We start from the raw sequence: 14,527 nt of genomic DNA, 5'->3' as shown, positions 1-14,527 counted from the left end.
CATAGGTACTGGGGGGTTTTGTTTTGTTTAGTTTTGTTCAGTGTTTTAATTACTACATGGGAATAGTAGATATACCATGTGACATGTAGTAGATTATTAAACCCTTTATTTATCTGAAAAACAGGAGATCTGAGCCCTGCTTCTAACCTGTCTTTTGAGATACATAGGGAAGTAGATGGGTTAAATGACCCAGGAGGTTTTTGGGGTTCCTTAGTGGTGTGAGCTCAAATTTGAAGACATTGCCCTAAGGTCCTCATTCTCCTGTTTTCTTGAGCTGATACAGATAAGACAGCTGATGGTTCGTCAGTGGCCCCTGGCAACATTGCCACCTCCCCATCCTCTCCCACCTCTCCCACTCTGGATGCCACTGCCTCTCTGGAGATGAACAATCCTCACGCCATCCCACGCCGGCATGCACCAATTGAACAACTTGCTCGCCAAGGCTCTTTCCGAGGATTTCCTGCTCTTAGCCAGAAGATGTCACCCTTTAAACGCCAACTGTCCCTGCGCATCAATGAGTTGCCTTCCACTATGCAGAGGAAGACTGATTTCCCCTTAAAACACACAGGTAACACGGCATCCCCAACTCCCCGGGGCTAAGGCACTGAAGCATCACGTCACCTCCAGTGGAGTCCCTGATCCCATCAAACTATCCACCCCTCTTCTGAAGCTGTTTGGTAGCTGTGCATAGCTTGTATCATTTCCCATTGGCAGAAAATGGAGGTTCACAGAGAGAGATGGGAGTTGTTCATTTATTTTCAGCAATAGGTTAACAGAGCCATGATGGGAATTCCCAGTCCAAGTTACACGGTTTGTGATTTGTCCTGATGAAAGTGTACCTGCTTTCAGACATCAAGGGTCTCAAGTTTCCCTTCTTCTGCCATTTGGGACCCAGCAGGGAGTTAATTTAACAGGCTTTGGAAACACATCCAGTTAAATAGCACCACTGTCAGATGTACCAGAAGAAATGGATAAGTTCTCTTTGTCCTTGTGGCTGGTTGGCTCCATAGGGAGGAAACTCTAAACGGGTCTCCTGTATAAATCTAAGATCTGTTGTTCATCAGAGACAGTGGGATTGCTCACACATATTCATTACCTTTCAGAGCTGTCACACAGGCCTTTGTGTGGCCTTTGTACAGCTGAGCCAACCCCAGTAGCTCTATCCTCATCATAAGATCCGGAGCTTAAGTGTCAGATCCGGTCAGCGCTTTTATTGGGCCCTATTTTACTTTGCTCTCAGACATGTTGAGCCAGTGCTATAACAGAATCTAAGGAAGCCGTGTCTCAATAGGGCACTCTTACTGCTGGTGGCACAAAAGCACAGAGATTTAGGTTCTTTGATGGATAAAACTCGGCCTAAAGAACAGTTAAACTAGATCATTACTGAGGGTCTTGCCTCCCTCTCAACTCCTATAAAAACCAAAACTCCAGATGCTTCAAGTACCTCATTTTCAATCTCCCTCTGGAGCAGGCGGGTAACAAAACCATTATTCTCTTTTCACAGTTGAGCAGACAGAGCTTCAACACATATAATTAGCTTCCTCCGTGACATAGAAGTATTCCAGAGTCAATATTAAGAACAAAGCCTCTAGAGTCCTGGACCTCAGTTCACTTTTTCATGTTAACACTTTGGAGAAAAATGACAGTGATGACACTGTCATAGTTTATGACAGAGAAAAGGACTGAGTGCCCACTGGTGCCCCTGACTTTAACCCATTTTTCTCAAAAGAGTCACTGGGGGCCTCTCAAACTTAACTCACATCACCGGCTTGGGCCCTGGTTGGAAGACAAACAGGTTGCATGTGTCTTCTAGAAAAATCTCACTGGCACAAAAAGAGAACAGCATGTTTTCAACAGTGTCACACAGGAGAGGAAATACAGAAATCTGGGGATATGCAAGGGAGGAAGGTAGGCTACTTAGTACAGGAATTGTTAGCATTCTGTACCTTCTCATGTAAAAAGCTAGTGAATAGTGGTAAGTTTTTTGAAGTTGCTTTTATAGCCCCACCTGAGTCTTTTTCTTCTACAAATAACAGAGGCAGAGTAAAATGCCACCTCACGTGACACTGTTCTGTTCCAGACTTGTTCCATTTTTCTGTCTGGAGCCATCTTCTGTCTGTCTTGCAGTGCCAGAGGTAGACGGCGAAGCAGAGAGCATCAGCTCGCTGTGCTCACAGATCACCAATGCCTTCAGCACACCCTCTGAGGATCCCTTCTCATCTGCCCCAATGACCAAACCAGTGACAGTGGTGGCACCACAGTCTCCTGCCTTTCAAGGTTGGTGCTCACTTAGCCTGCGATTCTCTTTGAAACTAATAGTTGTATGACACTGATCACTAGTGTAAGTTGGCATCCTGAGCTTCCCAAGATCTGGTCAGACCCCCTGCGTTTCCCTGTTTGATACTGTCTCAGGCTCGTTACATTTCCCTGTGTGACAGTGTCTTTGTTCCCTTCCTGTTGCCTGAGATTGTCTGCATTTTGCATGTGCCTGCCCTCCTTTCACTCCATCCTGTCAGGAGCATCAGTAGTCCCAACCCACTGCTTTGCTACTGAACTGTTAAGAGACAAAGCACCCAACCAGTTCTCCAGAAACAGCAGTCATCAGAGTTGGTTCTAGCTTCATGCTTTCTTTACCACAGTAAAGAAAGCTGGGGTGATTTTGCCCCCTTGGGGAAAAATTTAGCATCCATTGTCTGGATATGTTTTGGGTTTTGTGGTGTGGCAGAGGGTGGTTATTACTGACATCCCAGTGGAGGCCAGGGAGGCCCATAAACATCCTTCCATGTACACAGTAGCCACCTCACAACAGAGAACAATCAGGCCCAAAATATCTATGGTGCCAAGACTGGACTCACCTAGTCTTTGCCCTTTCATAAGAGTCCCGTAAAGAAAAAGGCACTTCTCTTGGCTCTTCACTTCATTTCATCTTCTATAGCAAGTATCCTAAAACTAGTCTTTGTGGCATTGAAGAATTAGTAAAAGTTGTTTTCAGAGATACTGAATTAACTCAGTTGACTCAAATTAACTGAATTGACTCAAAAATCACTGCAGATGGTGATTGCAGCCATGAAATTTAAAGACCCTTACTCCTTGGAAGGAAAGTTATAACCAACCTAGACAGCATATTGAAAAGCTGAGATATTACTTTGCCAACAAAGGTCCGTCTAGTCAAGGCTATGGTTTTTCCAGTGGTCATGTATGGATGTGAGAGTTGGACTGTGAAGAAAGCTGAGCGTCGAAGAATTGATGCTTTTGAACTGTGGAGTTGGAGAAGACTCTTGAGAGTCCCTTGGACTGCACGGAGATCCAACCAGTCCATCCTAAAGGAGATCAGTCCTGGGTGTTCATTGGAGGGACTGATGTTGAAGCTGAAACTCCAATACTTTGGCCACCTCATGCGTAGAGTTGACTCATTGGAAAAGATTCTGATGCTGGGAGGGACTGATGGCAGGAGGAGAAGGGGACGACAGAGGATGAGATGGCTGGATGGCATCACTGACTCAATGGACGTGAGTCTGAGTGAACTCCGGGAGTTGGTGAACTCAGGGAGGCCTGGCGCGCTGCGATTCGTGGGGTCGCAGAGAGTCAGACACGACTGAGCGACTGAACTGAACTGGTTGACTCAAAGGTCAACAAAGAGCCTGTATAACTTAAATTACAGATGTTAGAATTTGAGCTCATATAATTGATCTTCCTTCATTTCTTTTGGGAGAGAGCTCAGAAGAAGTTTTGCTGGTGCAGGCGTTTTTTTGCCTGCACCTGTTGAAAAGCTGCAACATGCTTTTCCTCCAGGAGGGAGTCTCTTTAAAAACAAAACAAAACCTTAATATTCATATGCATCAGGTGGCATTTCATCTAACAGATATTTATACTGCCAACAATAATAGGTACTATTTATTGGGCACTTAGCATCATGTCTGCCATGTACATCATGGTAAGGACTCTTGCATTTTCCTCATCTCATCTAATCCTCACAATAGTCCTTTGAGATGGGCATCACAGATAAGGAAAATTAGGCTCAGAAAGGTTAAGTGAACTGCCCAAATCACACAGCCAGGATGTAAACCCAAGTCTTTCTGAATATAGTTCCTGTTACATTCAGCTGACTTTGTGCCTATTTACAGGGTAGTGGGTATACAAAACTATAAATAGAATATAGTCCTTTTCCTGCCTTTAGAGGAGTTGCAGTTTTTTGATAAGCTAGTCTTTTAGGCAAGCCCTGGGTCAATAGCACCAATGCCATAAGCATAGTTGCCAAGTCCTAAAGAGAGAACGATTATGGTGTAAGGCAGGAGAAGGTGCCTGCTTGTCTGCTCTATACCAAGTATAGAGAGCTGGGCAAAGGAGTAGAAACTGATGGGCTAGCCATCTGGAGTAAAGGAGCAAGGACTGGATTTTATTAAAGGGAGACAGGAAACAACAGTAAGTGCCTTAAGACATTACAAACATTACTGAAGGGGAAAAAGTCTTAAAAAGATGAAATTAATTCTGTAGCAAATTATAAATTAAGCAAATGAAAACACGTACCAAGTTTGATTTCTCAACTGTAATACGGGGTTTTTGAGAGAATTTATTGAGATGATTGGAGAAGGCAATGGCAGCCCACTCCAGTACTCTTGCCTGGAAAATCCCGTGGATGGAGGAGCTTGAGATGATGCACGCTAAAGCACTGTTAGAGTAGAGCCTAGCACAGAGTAAAGAGGACTGTGTCAGCCACTACTGGCATAATCTGACCTTTTGAAATAGTGATAGATAACACTTTATCATTATGCCAAAGGCTAAGCTATGTCTAGAATAGATTTTTGCTGCTCATAATACAAAGCAGTTCTTTTTAACTTAATTTGAAATTGTTTTTCGAGTCTTCATTACCTCTTTCCCCATAAACATGTTTTTCTAAAAGAGTCATTTAACTTTATCAGTACACCCATTTTAATTACAGCCTCTGATTCTGTTTGCCAAAAGGTTTGTGTATTCATTGCAGATGGCATGGTTATCCCACACCAACTTTTCTGTCTTATCTTTCCACCAGTATTGCATATTGGCCTGACTGACCCGGCTCCAAGGGGTCACCTGTACACCCTGCATGAATTAACTCCATCAATGTTGTCTGCTCCCATTGTAGCTAATGGCACTGACTCAGCCTTCCATGTGCTTGCTGCTAAGCCAGCCCCTACTGCTCTAGCACCCGTAGCAATGCCTGTGCGTGAAACCAACCCTTGGGCCTATGCCCCTGATGCTGCTAACAAGGGAATTGCAGCCACACATTCGGGTAAGGTGACCACAGATGGTGGTGAGGATTCTGGGATCAGATAAGTGACCTTGGTTTGAAAATCAGCCATTTACCTTAGTGGGAACCAGGAAGGAGTCCATTTAGGAAAAGTGGGATCCCTTTTGGAAATAAACTACTATTAAGGAAGGATGGTGTCAGAGAGGAGCTCTTAGAGGTGAGATTGGTAATTCTTAGGACCCTAGAGCCACCCACAGAGCTTTCATAAGACACAGATTCCTGGGCCCTCCCTTGCAAGAGCCTGTGTCTGGGTCTAGATCAGTGGACATGCCTGTAGGAAGAGACAACTCTGCCTCCTACAAAAAAGGCTACAAAAAGGCAGTTCACCAGGAAGACATGTATCTGGCAGGCAGGCAGCAAGTCCCTGGTTATTCTCATTCTGTTAGAGCAGAAGGTGAATCACCTCAGCTCTTTAGAGTATGTGCAAGCTGGTTTCTGGACCATAGATGAGCCACACCAGTGGGGGCAGGGTTCTGATGCCAGCCAGCAGCTTCAGTTTTGTGCAGTTGAGCCATCTCTGGCACCTTCCAGACACGGCTGAGGTAAACGACAGACACACGGCTGAGGTCTCCTGGGTTCTCCCTGTCCTCCCACGAAACCTCCTCAGCTGGTAATAGAGGCTTTCCTCCCACCTACCAAAACCACAGACCATCCCCCTGGGGGGGCTTGTTCCACATTAGGATTATTCAAATAATGGAGATTATCAGGTGAAGAAAAAAGCCCCTGAAGATCCTGATTCTTCCCTGTCTTCCTCTTGTTGCTTCCAGGGACCGAGTGGGGCCAGTCTTCCGGTGCTGTCTCTCCAGGTCTCTTCCAGGCTGGTCACAGACGCACTCCCTCCGAGGCCGACCGCTGGTTGGAGGAGGTGTCCAAGAGCGTCCGGGCTCAGCAGCCCCAGGCCTCAGCTGCCCCTCTGCAGCCGGTCCTCCAGCCGCCCCCACCCACTGCCATCGCCCAGCCAGTGCCACCTTTCCAAGGAAATACATTCCTCACCTCTCAGCCCGTGCCAGTGGGCGTGGTCCCACCCCTGCAGCCCGCCTTTGTCGCTGCCCAGTCCTATCCTGTGGCTAACGGGATGACCTATCCAGCCCCTAACGTACCTGTGGTGGGCATCACTCCCTCCCAGATGGTTGCCAATGTGTTTGGCACCGCAGGCCACCCACAGGCTGCCCAGCCCCATCAGTCTCCCAGCCTGGTCAAGCAGCAGACATTCCCACAGTATGAGACAAGCAGTGCTGCTGCCAGTCCCTTCTTTAAGCCTCCTGCTCAGCACCTCAACGGTTCTGCAGCTCTCAATGGCGTAGACGACAGCAGGTTGGCCTCGGGAGACAAGCAGACTGAGGCTCCTGCAGGCACCTGCACGGTGGATCCCTTTGAGGCCCAGTGGGCGGCCTTGGAAAGCAAGTCCAAGCAGCGTACTAACCCCTCCCCCACCAACCCCTTCTCCAGTGATTTACAGAAGACTTTTGAAATTGAACTTTAAGCAGTCCTTATGGCTTATGTATTTTGTCTGTACTTAGGCCCGGGTGGGGGGTGGAGGTCAGAGGAGCAAAGGGGACTTTGCATTCCCAACCAGTAAGCTTTTCACTAATCCCAAAGGTCCCCAAGGGCATGTCCAGGCATAGCATGTGGATGGGGGTGATGATTGAAAAAAGTGGAGAGACCCATTCCTAGGGAAGAGCTGTTTTGCAGTTAGACTAAGAAAGTCAAGGACCTGTCCTCTGTCCCGCCTCCCTCAGCCCCTTACCAGTCTCTGGCAGCAGAGAGGCAGAAGTATCTGAACAGGAATCTGTATTCAAAGCACATTTACTGGAATATAAAACACAACGGGAAGCCAAACGATCTCCCTTCGTTTTTCAGGCCTTTCACCTACCTGCTCTCTCAGCACTAGCCTTCTTAAAGATCGAGAACAGGGTGGCCTGTGCTGGGACTGGGGAAGAGAGGCGGGCTGTGCTGCTGGAATTCCCAGCAGGGCCTGTCTGTCAGGAGCTGCCCAGCAGAGCTGTGTTTTAGGGGTAAAGTTGAGCTTCCATTTTGAGTAAGAATAAATATTATAAATATATATCAAAAAGCCAAAATCTTTATTTTTATGCATTTAGAATATTTTAAATAGTTCTCACTATTAAAAAGTTGTATGAGTTGTAAGTAATCTTGCCAAAGGTAAAAAGGTTAGCTGTAAGAAATTGTACATAAGATTGGTTTATCATTGATGCCTATTGAAGTAAAAAAAGAGGAAGGGCTGGAAGTGGCAGGTGGGATCCCTAGCTCACTTGGTATCACTTACTGTAAGTAGCACACTGCAACAACAATCATGCTTATGACCAGTATGGTCAGCTAGGTAGTAGTTTTAAATAAAGAGCAAGCAGTATTGTCTTGGTTTTACACCTGTAATGTCATTATTTTAATGGGTTCAATCTAAATAGAGAATGTCTTGTCTTTTCTATACTGCTGCAGTTTCCTTATGTTAATCCTTTAACACTAAGGTGACAATGATGTAATCATATCCATGAGACGGGAACGCAGGTTACCCTGTTGGTTTGTCATGTAGGTCTTGGAGGGTTTTGTTTTGTCCTTTTAAGTTTTGTTCCCACGAGTTTTGTGGGGATGGAGGTCCTAGTCTTGTTAGCACTGCGTGTGTGTGCGTGCGTGCGTGTGTGTGCGTGCGTGCATCCATCCCTCTTGTGGTGAGCTGAACATCCTGTTGCCAGTTGTAGCCACTTGACCTCTGGTAACAACGTAAGATCCCATCTCATTTTTACTTTCGAACGTTGGCCTTACAATCAAATGTATGTTATATATATATTTGTACTGATGAGAATTTATAATCTGCTTTAACAAAAATAAATGTTCGTGGTAGAAGCTTTTGCCATGAAGAGCTGTTCTTTGCCCTTTGCTCTATTAGCGAATGAGTCTCAGATCCTTGTGGTCTCGTCCGCTCTGCATTCCGCTGCTGCCGCAGATCTCTAGTGTGATGGCTAGAAAATCTTTCACTGGGGCTAGTATACTCTTAAAGTGCCTATCTGTATTCATACTCGAGCCTCCGGTTGTTCCTGAGCACATCTCTGAGGTCAGGTTATCGGTGCTCCGAGTACAGGCTTGAACCTGGCGGTTGTGTAGACACACAACCTCCACCCCAGCCCAGACCTAGTCGTCAGAATTTGCATTTTAACAAGACTCACATTCTGAGAAGTTGGGCCGCAGCAGTGACTCTGAACCGTGGATATGTATGAGAGTCATCTGGGAGCTTTTAAAAATCCTCATATCCAGCCCATACTCCAGACCAATTTAAATCTCCGGGGAGTAGACCCCCAGCCTCAGTTCTTGAAAAAGCTCCCAGTGTGAGAACCACTGGTCTAGACTGAGTTTTACTCTCACCATACCCCACCACTCTGACTAGTTCCAGGAGCTAGCTGAGGTCTGGAGTATGCCACCAATCTGACAAATAGTGATTTAACTAGAGAACAGTGGAGTCCAAGAAAGTAGCCCTTACCTTCCAATTTCTATAGCCAAACCAGCCATGGTACATGGAAGGGGATGCACCTCAATGGTTTTTAAAACTGGAAAGAAAAAAAGACCTCTGTCCCTGCCCATGTTTCTGTTGCTGAATGAGAGGTAGACCAAGAAGTATCACTCACCCATGAAGCAATTGTTTCTTTTCCAGCTAGTGTTGGTAATAGAAATCACCTGTCCCAGTAATGCTGGTTTTTCCCTGTGTCCCAGAAAGACCTCTGTTACTAGGCCCAGCCCGTTCTCTGGGGGATTGGGAGAAGGTTAAAGTGGAAAGGAACCCGGAAGCTCATTGAAACCAGGCCTCTTCTGTTCATCAAGGCCTTAAGAGGCTGAAAGAGGAAGAATGACCTCTCCTAACTCTGAAACCACTTCCCTCTTCCCTTTCTTAACGTCACCGTCTGTTCCACTGGTCCCTCTATCCTATTGGTACTGTGCCTGGTTTTTAGTTTTCATTATCTCCCACTTTGCTGAGGGCTTTCACCAACTTTGTGCTATTAACCATACGGATGGGAGCTAAAGCTGGTCACTAGACTCCCTAGGAAGGGCTAGAGAGACTGGAGCGATGAACCACATCTGGACCCCAGATGGGACCTAGTCTAGCAAAGAATGTTTCCCTTACACACCAGGAGTTACCTTCCCCAATCAGACAGGACACACCTCCCCACCTAGCCTTCAGCAAAGGGAGAACCCTGGTAGCTGGTTTTAAAGACACAGTGAGCTGATCCTGCATAACAAATCAGAGAGAGAAATTGTCAAGTGAAAAGTGTCCTTATTGCAAACAAGAGGCTGCTGGGTCAGAGCCGCCGACACCACTGGGACCGCTGCTGCTGGCCCTCCACGGTGGGGGGCGGCTCTGACCAGGCCAGTGTCTGCGGAGGAGAACTCCCTCCTCAGCCAGAGAGGGGAGACTGAGAGCCGCCTCCTCCCAGCACTACGAGCTGTGTCCCTGCTGCCAGACGGGCTGCACAGGCGGCTGGACACGGGAGCAGCTGGCGCAGCAGAAGCTGGAGTAGTACTCGTTGCCGCAGAGCCGGGCCTGCAGGACCAGGTCACAGTTGGCCAGCTCCGGCTGGTCGACACAGTCCCTGCTGGGGTCCCGGGGCTGGGCGGCCAGCACTGCGAGACACCGGGGCGGGGGGTGGGGGGGGCGGAGAGAGGGTGGTGAGAAAGCTCCGTGTGGCTGGAAACACCTGCCATGTCGTTTCCCTAAAGGAGAGCAGCTCTGTAACCGCCGGGCTCCCAAAGATGCCGGTCACTGTATCCCGGTAACACCTGTGTGTCCAGCTGAGGGCACATGGTCTTCACTGCCCTGGGCCCCGCTTCGGCGTGCAGTGGGCCTCCTGTTATCCTTTTGTAGCTCTCCCCAACCCCCACCGCTTGCCCCAGTGCACAGCCCATCGCAGAACCCCAGATATTGACTCTCCAGCTGATTAAACATCTCTGGAAGTTAACCCCCTGCTCTGACTTCTGAGACCTGAGGAGACGCATGAATATATGGCCGCAGCCTCTGGACAAGGAGAGCGGGGTCAGCCCCAAGCACAGTTTTGACTTGGCAAGAGAGGTCTTCTCTCTCTCACTGCTGGTTTCCTCCCACTTAAGCGTTTGTGCCTTCCGTAGCCCCAGCTCAGTCACTTAGCTCCCTAGCTTTCCAGCTGTTCCCACTTCCCCCAGACACAGCAGAGCCCGTCAGGCCAGTGATGGAGGACAAGCTGGGAGCAGTGGCGCTGAGGCAACACTGCGCGCAAAGCGCCGGGTGCCTCCCCTCGGAATCCGCTCGGCACGTCCATAACTTATAAATCACCGTGGGACTTGCATTCCACTGCTTCGTCTTTGGACTGAAGTCGCTTTGCCTAGTTAACCTCCCTTTTCTCTCTGGGAGGGGCTCTCAGGGCTCAGCTTGGCTTAGGCCTGACAGCAGCTCCCCAGAGTCACCTCACGGGGCTGCAGAAGGGCCCCTTCCACGCCCTCCGCCCAGATACAACTAGTAGACAACACCTGAGCAGCCAATGGCTTTGTGAGAAGGCTTGGCTCATCAGTGTAACAAGAGTACGAACTACCTATATTTACATAAAGAACAAGCCATTTATGCTTACTTTTTACAATCGTCACTTTGATTATCAACTTAATCTCAGCCATCGTAGCTCCTGGGCTCATCACAGCCAGAGGTAAGCAGGTGCCGGGCATGATGGTGCAGGCTGGGCACCATTCTGGCTCTGCCCCTTCCAGCCAGGGGGACTTAATGGTTACATAAGCTCTCCGTGTCTGCTGTCTCATTTGGAGTTAATGATAGCAACTGAAGCACATAGTAACCATGGCTAAAATAACCAGCACGTAACTGGGGCATTCCCATTCTGAAAAGTGTGAGTGACCCCCACTCCCCATGTTTTAACCTTACAGTATTTTCTGTTTCTCACCCTAGACCTTTAGGTAAAAAGCTTGAGAGCACTTTGTTGTACAGCAGAAACCAACACAACATTGCAAAGCAACTACCAATAAAGAAAAAAAGAGAAAGCAAGCTCGCAAGCTGTCCCCAAAGTGGGACCAGCTCAAGGCCCCTCCCCTTACTAACACTGCAGTTCCAGCATGCCGCCAAACCATGAGCAGGGCAGTGAGGCAGCCTCAAGCAGTGAAAGGCCACAAGAAGCTTAAATGGGTGACGGCAGCTACATACAGCTCAACTGACGGAACCAACACAGTTGAAGGAGAGAGGAAGATGGCTTCTCCTTAAGAGGTGCCCTCCTCCCCCGAAGAAAGTGTCTCAGGTTACCAACACTCATCGAACAGAGGGCAGAAGAAAGACGGCCGGACTGAGGCCGTCAGTGTGCCGTCTAGGAGGCAGTCCCATCACACCGTTTCACCTTGGTGACCACGCATCATTAGGAGCCCTACCAAACTCTAGCGTCAGTTGAGTTTCTGGTTCTAGTTTGGCTTCCCATGCAGACACGCCTCTACCTAATCACAGACATGCCTGTGTGGGGGCCCCCTGACAGCGATCTTTCTCCCTTAAACCTGCACTCTGGCCTGTCTCAAGTCTTGTAAGTTTGGTAAGTATGTGGACAAGAGATCTATCTGCTGGGCACGATTCAGGTGAAAAGCGGCTCCTACAGGGTGGTGCCTTCACCAGGGTACCACCTTCACACACACATGCACTCAGCCTGAGCACCTGGTGATGCCAGGCCCTGCGCTGGGCCCTGGCTGGGTCCCAGCCCCTGTCTTCATAAACTGGACGCCCACCGTCAGGCCCGCTCACTAAGCAACATTTCTACCAGACTGCAGCCTCTAACCTGGCCAGTTCCGCGCTCAGCCTGGCAGACGGGAGGCGGCCAGGCCCGACGCCCTGCGTGGTCCTGGTGAGGTGCTACAGCCATGACCGTCCAGGCCCACCAGCACAGCTGGGCCCTGGCAGTTCCCTCCCAGGGCTGTTTCGGGCCACGTGACGACGGGCTTGCCCCAAGTTACACAACCAGGAGCTGGCAGAGCCCCTCCGACTGCAGAGCCTGTGCCCTCTGCGTCCGGCCGCACACGGCCAGCTCCCGAAGACAAGCAGCTGCCTGGGGTGGGCCTTCCTTACCCGGCAGGAGCACCTTCACCTCGGTGCTCCGGCTGACGGCCTGGCTTCCACGGTAGGCGCTGCACGTGTAGGAGCCCTCATCCCTGGCCCGCAGGTTGTGGATCAGCAGCGTGCCGTCTGGGGACTGGTGCACGCGGTGGCCATCGGCCCGCACTGGCAGCCCGTTCCTGGAGGAGAGAGGATGCTGGGAGACCCTGCAAGCCCTGGGGGGTGCTGAGCTGGTTCTCCCAGGGCCGGGGAGGGGGCCGTCTAAGGCCTCCTCCAGAGCCACCCACTGACCCAGACGCACTCAGGGCAAACCTCCTCCGAGCGTGGGGGACACTGGGCCATTTCCCGCCTGGAGTGTTGGAGGGCTCAGATTACCCCAGGATCCCCAGTGCCTAGCCTCGTCCTGACATACTGCAAGGAGGAAGGGGGCATCAAACTGTTTACTGAATGAAGAAAAGCCCAGCAGACTTGGGGTAAAAGACCATCCAAAGCCCCCAGAGCTGAGTGGAGCCCAGTGTTTCTCAGCCCAGCAGAGCATCCGCCACCCAGGAGACATCTGGCAACATCTGGAGACTTTCTGTGGCCATGACATGGGAGGGAGTGCCACAGGCACCCCGAGGCTGGACGCAGCTAAACATCCCCCAACGCACCCTGACAACTAAAACCGTCAGCCCAGGACTTCGACAGTGCCGAGCCTGAGAAGCTCTGGTGTGTAGCCCGACCAGCAGAGAAGAGAGCGGTCCTGGCGGGGCTTCCCCATAAAGGGAGGAGGGCGCTGTAGCCCCTTCCCCTGGCACCAGGCCAGGAGGCGGGAGCAGACGTGAGGGGGAGGGGTGCAGGTGGCAGCAACGTTCTGCACAAAGGTGGACCCCCCGCCCCCGGTTTGGGCTGTAGAGCTCAGATGTGAGGGCCTGAGGGCCAGGAACAGAGCCTCACCTGGACCATCGGATGCTCACGCTTTCTCCTGGCACCACACACAACAGCCTAGCTGTGTCCCCTTCCGGCACCGCCATCGTGGAGGGCAGCCCTGTGATGGTCAGCTCCCCTGGGCCCGAGGAGAGGGGCACTGTCAGCCACGGCACACCCGTGGTGCCCCTCCTGACCCCAGAGGCCACTGGCCACGTGCACCCACCCACTCAAGCTGCACCTCACCCAACACTCGGAGCTGGACCCAGCGCTGGTCCCGGTCGTGCCCGTTGAACGCGACACACGTGTAGAAGCCTCCATCCTCCACAGCTACGCGGCTGATGACCAGGGAGCCATCGGACTGCAGCTGGTGTCTGGGGGGGCCAAGCACAGTCAGGTGGCTCCAACCCAAGGCTCCCGGTGGGTGGGAGGGGGGTCCGGGTCTCCCGTCCCCTGGTGAAAGGCTGAGTGGGCCCTGCCGGTCAGCGGGGTCTGACCACCCTCCAGCTGCTGGCACTCTCCTTTACTTATTGACGCCTGACTTTAAAACCTGGCAACAAGCAGATCATTGCAAGTTTTCGGATACAAAATAATTCTGGTTTGGGTTTCAGGGTTTTTTTTTTCTACACTCGTTTATTAGGCTCGGTCCTGGTTCGGTCACTTTGGAGCTGGGTGGTGTTAAGCTTCCATGCGTCACATGCGGATAAAACAGCACCCTTTAGCTCTTCTGCATGTCACGTGAAAGAGATTAAGCCTCAGCACGGGCGCCATGTATGTTAGGTCTTACGATTACAGCCAGAAGGGTATCTGCCTCCACTTCCTCCCAACAGGCCGTCACCTGTTGGCTGGCTTCTTATGATTGTCCACTAGCCACACTCTGGAAAGGTCCAGAGATCCCAGCGTGGTCTGCCCAAGGAGCCCTCCGCCTAGCAACCCCATCTCTCCAGAGGCCCTGGGGTCCCGCTCAGGTCTGACCAGGGGACGGCATCTGCCCAGACGGGGCGGGACCGGAGGCAGGACAGGGGAGGGGAGCTGAACAAACCTGGGGGAGGAGAGAGGCTGCCCGTCTCTCTGCCACTCGATAGTCGGGGGTGGGAAGCCCTCAGCACGACAGGTCAGCCGGACCCGCTGGCCCAGCTGGGCATCCAGCACCCCAGGCTGGCTCCGGTCCAGACGCACCCTGCAGAGCAAGTGTCACTCAGCTGGGAGGGGGCTCCTCGCCGCTGCCTCCCCCTGACCACCCTCCTGCCTGGGGACGGGATCCC

General features: G+C 50.8%; 2 protein-coding genes across 5 annotated transcripts in view; one reads left to right on the top strand and one right to left on the bottom strand.

Annotated features, from left to right (window-relative positions):
* The window catches only part of NUMB (NUMB endocytic adaptor protein), a 158,824-nt gene extending 150,692 nt beyond the window's left edge, over positions 1 to 8,132 (top strand). For 2 of the 4 annotated variants that reach the window (XM_052646238.1, XM_052646236.1), the window contains 3 exons: positions 284 to 568; positions 2,128 to 2,277; positions 6,055 to 8,132. In XM_052646238.1, the coding sequence (XP_052502198.1) occupies positions 284 to 568; positions 2,128 to 2,277; positions 6,055 to 6,770 (1,151 nt within the window). In that variant the 3' untranslated portion in view covers positions 6,771 to 8,132. Of the gene's footprint in view, positions 1 to 274; positions 569 to 2,127; positions 2,278 to 6,054 lie in introns of all 4 variants that reach the window. The other 2 variants (XM_052646237.1, XM_052646235.1) reach the window with 1 other exon arrangement.
* A 1,539-nt stretch (positions 8,133 to 9,671) lies between these two features.
* Positions 9,672 to 14,527, bottom strand: part of PAPLN (papilin, proteoglycan like sulfated glycoprotein) — a 31,736-nt gene continuing 26,880 nt past the window's right edge. The window contains exons 23-27 of the mRNA XM_052646234.1: positions 14,305 to 14,442; positions 13,509 to 13,636; positions 13,293 to 13,401; positions 12,369 to 12,535; positions 9,672 to 9,913 (exon numbers count right to left, since the gene is read on the bottom strand). Of these exons, the coding sequence (XP_052502194.1) occupies positions 9,729 to 9,913; positions 12,369 to 12,535; positions 13,293 to 13,401; positions 13,509 to 13,636; positions 14,305 to 14,442 (727 nt within the window). The 3' untranslated portion in view covers positions 9,672 to 9,728. The remainder of the gene's footprint in view (positions 9,914 to 12,368; positions 12,536 to 13,292; positions 13,402 to 13,508; positions 13,637 to 14,304; positions 14,443 to 14,527) is intronic.

The sequence above is a fragment of the Budorcas taxicolor genome, chromosome 10, assembly GCF_023091745.1.
Source record: "Budorcas taxicolor isolate Tak-1 chromosome 10, Takin1.1, whole genome shotgun sequence".
NCBI lineage: Eukaryota > Metazoa > Chordata > Mammalia > Artiodactyla > Bovidae > Budorcas > Budorcas taxicolor.
The sequence above is the reverse complement of the archived record's forward strand: the minus strand, read 5'-3'. Positions and strand labels throughout refer to the sequence as shown.